General features: G+C 34.9%; 1 protein-coding gene across 1 annotated transcript in view; it reads left to right on the top strand.

Annotated features, from left to right (window-relative positions):
- The window catches only part of MMP16 (matrix metallopeptidase 16), a gene marked incomplete at both ends in the record, with an annotated part of 182756 nt that overhangs the window by 155326 nt on the left and 15067 nt on the right, over positions 1 to 12363 (top strand). Inside the window, one exon of the mRNA XM_082479026.1 lies at positions 8758 to 8896. Within this exon, the coding sequence (XP_082335152.1) occupies positions 8758 to 8896 (139 nt within the window). The remainder of the gene's footprint in view (positions 1 to 8757; positions 8897 to 12363) is intronic.

The raw sequence follows: 12363 nt of genomic DNA, 5'->3' as shown, positions 1-12363 counted from the left end.
CATACCCAGTGAGGAGATGATCAGGAGGTTCAGGCTCTCAACATAGGAGGTGCTGAGGTTTTCCTGATGCTCTGACTTCTCACAGTGGTTCTCAGACCAGGTTTTTACCCTATTACAACCATGCTGTTTTCTCAAACACATTAGGAAGTGTGAATTCTAGAAGTTCAAATAAGTCGTCTTCAGTGCATTATCCATTCATCTGTTAATGAATGGATAACAGTCCTTTGTAGTTTTAAAGGAGCTTTGTCTGTACTTAATGTGAATCAACTTAATAATAAGCTGAGCTAAAGTATTCTGCATGTGTATAGAATAGCCCATTTGTTATTTGTTTCCTAAAATGAGCTAGATTGGTAGAATCCATTTAATGTCCGATTCCAGTCTCACTAGAGCCAATTGTTTTCTGCTGGGGAATGAAGTAGGAACTGAAGTGGGGCTAATCTATAAGATTCCTTGCGAATTCCATATTGAAAAAAAAAAAATGCAAAACAGAAAAGAAAAATGGTTTGAGCAATCATTCTCATAGCTGAATTGTGCTAATATTTTTTCTACATTTGAATCCCCTGGATTCTAATTTCTTTTTTCTGCTCCATGAAAATTATTTCAAAGAATGTTGCTCAAAAGCATTTTTTTTTTCCCGTTCTGTGCAGTGATGTCCTTTGAGTTAAATGCTGTAAATTCCAAATTTGGAATGTTGAAAATGGATGTTATTAAACAAATAGTGGAATTCCCCAAATGAGTAGAAACAAAGCCTTTAGTCCCACATGCTGTAGGCCCTGTATTACCATCACTGAGATCCCCTGGTGAAACTCACATGAACTGATGAAGTAGATGTGGAAAAGTGTCTTTTGAGATTAGATCAAGATTTTTTAAAAGGATATTGTTCATTGATTTTGACTTAGATAAAATAAGTAAACCTTGCATTTTCCTTGCAAAACTATTCTCTGTACATCACTGGAACTCTTCTTTCTTGGTAAGAGAATAATTTAAAGTTACTAAACAGCTTAGTATATTATTTACCACTGGCTTTTTTTTGCAATACTCAGATGGGAAAGAATTAGAAGGGTACTCATTTGTCTGAATGTTTCAGTCTGCCGCTCCTGCTTTGCATAGCTGCTGGGTATGTTTAATCTTCCATTGACAAAGGACTGCTTTTGCACATGGTCAAAGGGAGCTTATTGGAGAAGACATGACCCAGTGTGAAACCTTGATGTGTACGGTCAATAATATTAAGCCACAGTATTAACTGGAATTCAGCATTCGATTAACATTGATTTAGGGTAGAGGTATTATGTTTATTTGTCTTTTTTTTTTTTTTTTTTTTTTTAATTAAATAGGCCAAGCAGTGATCCTGTGGAATCTAGCCATAGCAAAACTTCTCTTTCCAGCAGCTGTAGACGTTAAAGTTTACAGTTTTGCATCTTATTCCATCTTTTGGTGGTGGAATACCCTTAACAGCACTATACATATACACTTTAACATCAAGTCAAAGTCTCAGTATTGACTGAGAGAAATTCATGCAGAGATTTTTGCTATAAAATGCGAGGGTATTTCACAAATTCCTGGGGATTTCACACACATTTTTATAATCACAGTCAAATTATTATAATTTACACTTGTGATTTGTCCTTGGTTTTCACCCATCCCACTGTCTGTCTGAAATCTTTTCCTGCCTTGTGTACCTACAGTGAGTTTTAAGATTCCTTGTAAAACCAGCACAAAACCTAATTCCTGCTAAAGTCAGCTTAATCTTCATCCCCAGGTAGTTACAAAAGTTACCACTTCAAAAGTTTCCATTTTTTTCTTCTTTCCAGCTCTTTGTAGATTTTTAGAATGTCTATCACATTGGGCAGTCTTTCTGTTTTTAGTGGGTACCATTAGGATCTCTGCATCAGTGTCATGTTGTCGTTACACAATTGCAGATAGAGTTCATTAGGTATAAAAAAAAGGCAGGGTTCTAGATATTTTGTAGCAAATGAATCTTTTATTATTGGCAATGGTTGTTGGTCCAGAGATGCAGGAGTGAATGAGGTGCTGAGAGAAGGAAACTCCATTAATTTTGCACCGACAACTCCACTGGTTTGTGTGTTATGGATGAAATGAAATATCTGAAAGTGTTTTTAATTCACCTACCCATCAGTTGTGTCCCTTAAGGAACCTGAAAGATGTTTAAGGTGAGAATAAATACCAAAATTGAAATCAATTATTCATAGGAGTACAGATTTAAACACTCATTTGAAAAAAAAAAAAAGAGACGGCATCAATGCTTACCAGCATCAATAGAAAAAAATAAAAGGAAAGCTACAAACTTTTTGGTTTAGAAACTTTGCTAAAAGAGTTCATAGAATCAAACATGAAGAAAATTTAACACAATCATCACAAAAAAAGCTAAAATTGGCTTATTGTAAGATTAGGAGGAAACTGTATCTGACAATAAGGTATGAAAATTATGCATTATGGGCCATATTTTTTTTACTCTAATACACTCTTCCATTCAAGATTCTCCGAGTCATTAATAAAGAAGTGCTTTTATGAAGAAGGTATTTGCTATGGTCATAGAGAATGTACTATATTTTAGTCCCTTCATCTAATCATTGAGTTACGTATGCACAGGAAAAAATATCTAGAGCATTTACTGACAGTGAAGAATGATTTATGTATAACCTCTGTTCAGTTTGTTTTCTCTAAAAAGCTTTATTGTCTTTTTTTTTCAGGAGTATCCCATCTTCTAAATAAAACAAATTTCCTAACACTCAATTTGAGTGACTGCTCCTGCTTCTTCATCCTACTGTTACTCTTTATCCATAATAGTGTTTCTGAAACAGCTTACAGTCTCTCCTTAATGCCCATTTTCTGATTGTTAGATATATTCCTCAATTTCAATTCAATTTTGATATTATTTTTTTTTGTTCCAGTTCTGCTTTTTGAACTGGCAATAATTGTCCGAGTTTAATTTACTTAATATGTCCGTAGCCATAATATTTAATGATGCATTATTATGCAAGATCCCAGCTGCACAGGAGTGATCCAGATATTTGGAGCTCTTGGATAACTATAGATGCTTACAAAAATGCATTTGCTAGCCAGCAAGGAAAGGCACTAAAAGCTACGCATTCAATGTACAGGTTTGTCAGGCTTGGAATTGGAGTGCATGTGACAAGTCGTGTGTTCAACCTCTCTGCAGGTGTTACTGTGTTTTGGGGGAATAAAATAATTTAACCAATATAGTGGGAAAGACAAACAGTTTTTCAATACACAGTATTTCTCAAAAGAGACAAAACTGTGTTTATTCAGTGTAACCAAATACACTGAGACGTGTTTTGTCAGAGAAACTTTTTCAAGCTGTTTACTTCAAGTGTAAAAGAGCTTTCTTAGAGTGAATACACTTTCTCTTGGACTATGCCTTTTTTGAATTTCAATAATAGCTGAACTGTGTTGAAAACACATTTTCAGTAATTGTACCTGTTTTTCCAAGATGCAGATAATAAAATCGCTGGTAAATATTACTTTGTTTAAGACAATTAAGTACATTTAGTTATATGTGCTGAAATGATCTATTCTTTCTATAAGCAGAGCCTACCACATCTGATACCTCAGAAAGATCCTTGGCATGCTTTGCAGCCCCGTGCTAGAGTTTCTTAACTTGAGTTCCAGAGTTTGAACTCTGGCAGTCTAAAAGTGTTAAGTCCAGTATGTTCAGAGGAAAGTCAGCCAGGAAAATTAAATTTATTTAAACAAATTACTCTGTCAACCGCTGTGCCAGCACCTACCTTGCCCAATCATATAAATGATCCAAACTTCCAGTTCTGCTCTCAGATATTTCCAGATATTTGCTGATTCATGTCAGTCTGGCTATCTCTAAGTATACATCTATTGGCAAATCATGTGCCTGCTTCTGTCCTTTTAAATAAGACCTTAAAAATGCTAAAATTACAAATGTTCAAAATTTTAGTTCTGTGGAAACCTGTAGGGTCCTTGCTGTTGAGCAATAGCCCATAGTTGATGATTATTGCAACAACATGTAAATCTACTGAAAATAGGGCAGGAAAATAAGTCTACAGGATTCCATCAGCAGAAGAGAGAACATGGTATGTTATGTTCGCAATTATGCTTCAGAATGGAATATTTAGACATTAAAGGCAATGGCACAGGAAGATCTTATTTCAAGCCACAAACCCTTTATCCTTAATATTGGCCAGATGTGTTACAGTATAGCAAGGTTTCCTGAAAACAAGCAGAAGGATTTAATCTATAAGATTGTTTTCATATGAAGCAACAAAGATCTTGGATTAGATCTTGCAGTCAAAGTGCTACTATTCTTGGTGATAAAGAAAAAGAAATAAGGTGAACGAAGGCCAAACACCAGTCAGCAGCTGTGACTGTGGCTGGTTGCTTATGGCTTTTCACACTGCGGACTGTTAAATTGTCATATGCATTTCTGCAGACAGCTGTGGATGCTCTGAGTTTGCATGTGTTTAGGAAGGAGTCTAGAGGAGTAAAAGACCATCAAGTGCTATTAATCACAAAATTATCGCCTTTGGTCCAGGGGTTCCCTGAACAACGATTGATGGGTGACTGGGAGAGAGTATCAGAAAGGTGTCATTGTATGTTCCCTTTGTTTTTATTGTCATAGAATAGAATAGAATAGAATAGAATAGAATAGAATAGAATAGAATAGAATAGAATAGAATAGAATAGAATAGAATAGTGCGGTTGGAAGGAACCTACAACAACCTTCTAGTCCAACTGCCTGACCACTTCAGGGCTGAAGTCTTATCTGTTAATTTGCTAGTGACTCCACTGGAGATGGATACAGGCCTAGAAGAACCCTGATCTGGCCCTGTGTAGTCATCCTTATGATTTTCTTTGCACTATGACAGGTTGAACCCAGGAGACAAAAAGTAGAGAATGGAGGGATTTATCTCACTTGCATTTAGGTACCCACTTTGTACTTTACAGACATCTAAATAGGCACCGGGTTTCTAGATTCCCTTTATAATCATTGTAGAGAAGTAAACAACCAAGTGAAGCCTACGTTCGAATGTTTCTATGAAGGACTTTTATTGCACCAGGTTCAATGATTCATTTCTAATGAGATTTTTACCTTGTAGACATATAAATCCGGTCAAATCAATTCTACTTATATGACTCACTGAACACTAATCTAGTAGTATTAGTACAGAAGTAGTAGTCTCATTTCTCTGTAGAATTTGGGAAGTAACAAGGTACGTATTAAAAAAAAGAAAAGATCTTGAAGATTCACGATTTTTCATTATACCATTTTAGATACCATTTCTACTGGAAATATCTCTAAAATGACTATAGGATAGAGTGGGGATCTTCTACAATCAGCCTCAGGTGAAAAAGCTTGTGCCAGTCCAGGATGGATATATATACACAGTAACACCCTGCTGAATTATTTTCTTGTCCGATACCTTGAAGTATTTCTTGTTAAAAGCTAATGGAGACATAGTATTGACATTACTGTATTATATATGTAAATATATAGTTCTGTATATTTAGTTTTATATATATTCCTGGGGCTATGACGCATGAATTAAACATTCCAGCTTTGCCATAATTGTATTATTGTGAAGATTTTAATTGTGGTATAGCAGGGCAAATTATTGGTTTGCTGAGGAATTTGAGAAAAAAATAAATAAAAATAATCTCACTATTATGGTGCAAATTGTTAATATTAAATATGAAGTACACAATTTGACATACAACTCAATACCAAATCTGCAGATTTTAGTTTTATAGGTCTTGTTATCAAAATGAGTTAATGCAAATATATTCCACGAGTCACTAAGGCTGCCATATAAATTATTCTCAAGAAGAAGATCTTTTTTGACTGGTTGATTTTACAGGTTTTGTTGCACTGTGAAATCTGTTCATTACAGAGTCAGTGTCTTTCAAGAATGTGTGTTTAATCTCCTTACTGTGGTCATTCCACTGACACTTTGATATTATACCAGAAATCACCATGATGGGATAGTACAAGCCAATCAGCAGTGCAGTACTGCCCAAACTAAAATGACTGCTTGCTACTTTGGCTATATCTATCCTAAGACTTGGAATTCTTGAACTATTGAATATAACCATGACTATTTAAGTTTGGGGTTTTATTGTTTTGTTTTGGTTTGTTCTGTTTATAAAAAACAAAACAAACAAACAACCCCCCCCAAAAAAAAACTCCAGTCAATGGAATTGATTGACTATTTAACAATGTAGTCTGATCAAAAGAAGATTATTCCTGTCATTAGAACTACAGAAATCTTTGTAACACATTAATGTGATTTGAAGATCTGCTTTGGTGTACTAGCTGAAAGCTGAGATTCATTAGCCAACCTAGAATGTTATAAGCTTTGTCTGTAGCACGGATGTTTAGACTTTCCATAATATGCGCGTTGTATTGGGGAACTCCTGAAAGACTGAACATTTCATTTACGACCTTTGTTCAATGAAGCGATTGTGTGTGTACTTATGTCCTTTTGTATTCAGCTAAGTAGTCAGCCTTTGTTCAGCTTTAAATATCTTGCTTATTTTGTACCCACAACTTGATCAATGCCCTTCTGAGTTGGTGTACATTTTACGAGAGCTGGATATGTTCCTTTCTGCAACTCAACATTGTTTTCTAAGATGTGCTTTTGCAACCAAATTCAGACAAATAAAAAGGGTTGTCTCTATCTTGGGGGGAAGAAAGATGAGATTGGGATATTCCATTGTACTGATGATAGTAACAGACATCACAGAGACTACAGTTTTAAATCACTGCAGCTTGGTACTTGTTTGTCCTTTTTTAAAACTTTAATAACTGATCTCTGAGATACTGCCTGGCTTTTGAGGGTTTTAGAGAAATTTGGGGAGGACAAAGAACTTTTTGGCCTATGGAGACTTATCATTATGTCATTCCTCCCTAAGTCATTCCTAGATTGGTGTTGCCTAAAAAATCTGACCTGAAATTCCATTTCAAGCATTTATTACTGTTTCAATAAAAAAAGTATTTCCAAATGTCTGCTTCGAGGATATTCCCCCTAATTTTAATTTTCCAAAGCCCTCTTGTCTTAAATACATGCTATAATAAAAAACAAGAGGTTGATATTATCTGTTCCAGCATTCAGAACATAGGCTTTAGTTAGGCCTTCCTAAATATTTGTATCTCTAAGTTGTATTCCCCCACTTTTGCCAGTTCTCTTATTGGAATTTAGTCAATTAATCCTAAAAAAATTGCTTTGCTGACCTGCCTTAAATGTTATAATACCTCTTACAATAAAAAGAAAAGAAATGAAAGCTGAAAATAGGAATCTAATCAGATGAGAATAGTGCAACTGTGTTACACCAGCAATGAAATAGCTAGACAAGAAAAATGTGAGGGATTTTAGTAGCATTATTTCCAGAGAATTGTAACTTTTCAATAGAATATTTTTCAGGTTGTGTAAGCCTTTTGAACTTTTTTTTTAATACTAAAGTGCTCAGAAATCTGGGACTCAAAAACAACTCTTTCAACTTTAGACTCATTTATGCACATGATTAAGATGTATTTTGTATATATGTTGAGCTGTTTTGTATTTGTATGGCTAATACTTTTTGTGGAGATTTATAAATTGTTGAGTCATTGGAAAGATAAACAATTGATGAGAGCTATGATCTCAGGTTTGGAAAGATGATGAATACAGTTTATCATAAGTCTGCTCCTGCAAAGTATTAATCTTCTCTCTAAGCTGTGCCAGTTCCCATAAGAGCACAGATCTCTTTTGCTTGGCAAGTTGACCTATACAGAAAGAAGGCTGAACTGCCATGTAAAACTGTGACACCTATCTGACAGAATAGCACTTTCTTTATCATTTAAGGGGGGTTGTTTTATATAATATTAATGTTGCAAAAATTTGCAAATGTGTGTAAGAAGTTAAATATTTGCTTGCTTCATCCCTCATCTCTAAATATTGGATGAACTGGAACTGTTGTTTTTATAAGAGCTGAAGAAGTACAACATCTTTATCAACACCCACCTAATGTGTCACATACTCATTTCTCAACCTGGACATTCCTCATTCCTCAACCATGCAACTTCTGTATGACTCTCACTTAAAGCAATCGCATATCCCACAGGGAGAAGCCATTTCAGATGGCAACAAACTAAGAGAGATTTACCAGGACACTGGATTCAGCACCCATAACAGGCTGTAATATTAACTGTTTATTACAGGGAAGGACTGCAAATCTTCACTATGGTATAGTTGTCATTAAGTGTAGTTCTTATTGGACTGATGTAGTAATGTTACAGCTGTATCTATCAACCTTTCACTGTTCGCAGCCACCGCAAAAAAGTGGCTTGCAGAATTAGTTGATCTTCAAAGCCTGTCTGTAGTGCCCTTATGTTTGGCTTACACATATGTGCACACAGTTTGGTCTAAAAGCACCTGTAGTCAGTCCACAAATTTTAATTTGGGCCCCTTATAGGAATGATGTTGAGAAAGTTACATCATCTCATATGGTACGCTGTATGTTCTGCAGAAGGCCGCCTACACCAAACACACAGTTCACATGGGTAGCTTACTCCCACCTCGGAGAACAACCAGTTCTGACACCTTTGTAATGTGCGGTTGTGACACAAATGCAAACACAAATACGGTTATGCAAACAGCAAAAGGTCATGGTCTAAAAATGCTAGGATAGGCTGTTCAGTATTTTCAAGACAGCAACTGAACATATATAAATGCCTCAAAGCATAGTAAGAGACGTATATTTGGTTTCCAGGATCAATGGTTTTGGCGAGTCAGAAACAACAGGGTGATGGATGGATACCCCATGCAGATTACCTACTTCTGGAGGGGACTGCCTCCCAGCATTGATGCAGTTTATGAAAACAGTGAAGGGAATTTTGTCTTCTTTAAAGGTAAGAAAAAAAAAAAAAAGTAAGATTTTGTGTAATACTTTCGGCTGTGATGATTTCTTGGAACGTATCTTGCTTATTTTTAGTATTGATTTGTAAATCATATTGCAAATTGGTAGCTAAGTGAAAAGTGTATGAGTTATGTTTTCTCATTTTGGCAACTACAGCTTTATTTTATGATTACCCTTCAGAGTATCAGATCATTTACTCTTACATATTCAGTAAAAATTTGGAAGTATAAATAAGAGACATACCAATGCAACGATCCACTATGAAGTCCTTTTTGAAAAATGTGGATTAGGAAGCAAGAATGAACACAGTTCCATATTTTTTCTTTGTAGTTCTCTTTGCTTTTCTTCCTTTTCACAAATGAAATTTGCATATATTTAAATGGCATCTGTGCTACATATATCTGACTGCACTGCACTGTACTCATTTCATCTGAGAACGGTGATTTTAGGAGTGGGAAAAATAAAGATCTTTTCCATGTATGGGTATTTAATATTTTTATAGAAGCATAAACTCCAGAAAATACATTGTATGGATTGAATTGTTACTAATCAGTCTTTTCAAAGTTTCACTCCAGGCATCAGCCATTCTTCAAAATTAAAGTTCTTGAACATGCATCTAATTTAGATTTAATGAGAAAATTATCCTATATGTTTAATAAATACCCATTTAGCAACAAAAGAGTGAAAACCATGTAAAGTATGTTTTGTAAGATTTTTTGGGAGAAGAAAGAAGAAACTGACTAGATAGGTGAAAAAAATATTCAGCTATTTAGTGTTGAGAGTGATCCACTTGTTAACTCATTAAAAAAAAATAAATTTTTTTAAGTTGTTATAATGAATTCATTTTTACAAGTGGAATCATTAACAGGGAGATAATAATAATATTTCATTCACTATGGAAACATTATCATCTTGGGAATGCTAACTGGAAAATGTTTAATAACATGCAGAAACACTGCATAACAGTACAATGAAGATGAAGTTTATGCTTTACTAACAGGGAAATTGTATCTTTTGTGTGAATCGTAAGGAAAATTTCATTCCATATAGTACATTCTCTATTTACATGACTTCAATACAGCATATGTTCTTACTTCTGTTGCTATAAAATGAATTTCATGTCATAAACTCTGTGAAGTTGATAAGATCACGAATCATGACCAAGGTACCTCCAAGTCTCCATCCCTCTGTTGATTTTTGGGTCCATGGGACATGGAAGGATACGAATATTATTCTGTAGATATTCTTTTGCTCATCACTGCTGCATAGAGCGAAGGAAATACCCCATGCATTCCAGACCTCTACCTTGATAATACTAGGATCCATTAGAATCACAGAATCATAGACTTGTTTAGGTTGGAAAAGACCTTTAAGATCATCAAGTCCAAGCAGTAACCTAACACTGCCAAGTGCACTACTAAACCCTGTCCCACAGCAGCACATCTGCACATCTTTTAAATACCTCCAGGGATGATGACTCCACCACTTTCTTGTGTTTTTCCTTGTGTAAACAAAATACCAGATCATTTCATTTTAAGACTGGTCAGTTCTTCACAGCAGAAAAGTGTGGTGTTTGAGTGAAGACGGCATTTACTTGCAGATTTTAAAATAAAGTCTCCAAAACTTCTTCTCAAGGTTTCATTGGTATCCAATGTCCTGTAGGGTATAGAGTCTTGAATCCCTGGTGTGTGCTGGAGAAACAGGTCAGTGTGTAAATATCCTCCTTTCAGCCACTGCTTCTTCTGCAGATGCTCAAAGGGAACTTCCAGACACACCTTCCATCTCCTTTGCTCTCTTTCACTCACTTCAGAGGATTTTTCGCTAGTGTGAAACAGGGCCTCCTGCACCTGAGTATTTTTTCACTCCTGCGTTCATACTTGAGAAGCAATATCTCTACTCTTTGGGGAAGGTGAAGAAAGGAGTAAGCCAATTTACTCATCTGCGATTGCTAGTGATTAATTGGCACCTTGCTTCTCCTTACATGCCTACACTGTCATAAGTTCAGGATAAACAATATTCTGTTAGGCCAGTGACAATTTTAAGATGTGCTCAAGAGAGACCTTGTGAACCATCCTGGATTAAAATATTCTGTTTATCTCTTTAGAAATCCACAAATCTCATTAATTTTCAAAAATCTATGCTCTATTCCATTCTTTCACTCCTTGTCTTTCAGGATGGCAAAAGTCAAATTTGAAACAGGTGATTTAAATTACAAAACGGATTTAGCTCTTTATTACTTTTTTAACATTAGATTTTTGCTCCCTTTGTGTATACAGTAGGATTCATTATATTAGTAGACTTCTTTACAGTAGTAGAAATATAGTTTAGTAAAGGTATAAAAGTATTTAAAAACTAATTTTTTTTTTAATGGGAGCTATGTTGTAAAATATGAGCCATATGCAAATGATATAAGATGGCAGCTCAGGATGGAACATTTATTTATGAACCTTTGAAATGTCTTCATATCTTATATTTTTGCCATGAGAAATGTAGTTATTCTTAACTTGTGCTAATAAAATCTATCGGTATATTTATACCTATTTGACATTACTCTCCTGAAAATACTTGAGAAGCCTGTAAAATCATGTATAACGTGTTAGATGTCTGTAGAAAATTAGGCTGAATTGAGTTTAAAATTATTGGATCAAGTGTCATCTTTGGTTTGAAATTTCATTGGTTTTGATTTTTTTTTAAATGTTACCATTTCAACTTTTATTTCTTCTCCCCCCCCCAAAAAAAAATATGTAAAATTACAAAATATGTAAAATTACAAAATATGTAAAATATTTTGTTTACACAAGGAAAAACAATTGTAAAAATTCAGTAATGGGCTTGCAGTGCAAAGTGATGCTTGCTCATTGCAGGTAGCTTAACATACTTGGCCAGCCTCCTTGGGCCTCATAATGCTCATAAAGTAAATGGCAATCTGGTGGATCGCTGCTTATAAAAAGCAGATGTTAACATTCTTCTTATTATTCACTACTGCTGTCCGTGCTGAATGATAATGAGAAGATGGCACCAGAATGACACTTTTTTTTTTTTTTAATGAGGAAATCTGAATAGTAAAATTTATTCTGTGTACCTGTGGGAATTTATATGATGCTAAAAATGAAATTGTCGAGCCATCTGTGCTATTGAATGTTATGGTAAACCAAATGTAGCAATAGAAAGGCTGCTGTAAAACTCATACTACCAGTGCCACCATCATAACTTTGAACTGCACTTATCCCAGTGCTCAACGGTTTCATTTTGAAAAAGAGATTTACTATCGTGTCAGATCATGGAGTAGACAGAAACTTAAGATTGGAAATAGAGAATGAGAAAAAAGGAAGCATGAATAGTAATTCGGGGGTACTAGTAAGAAGACACTTAATCCCTGATTTGAAAGACCAATATTAAAAGCAAGGGTGACTAGAGAAAAAAACCTTTCAGAATTAGATATTAAATTTTTAACTGGTT

The sequence above is a fragment of the Vanellus vanellus genome (genome assembly GCF_965231255.1).
Source record: "Vanellus vanellus genome assembly, chromosome: 2".
NCBI lineage: Eukaryota > Metazoa > Chordata > Aves > Charadriiformes > Charadriidae > Vanellus > Vanellus vanellus.
Note: the sequence above shows the minus strand (reverse complement) of the source record. Positions and strands in the feature narration are given on the sequence as shown.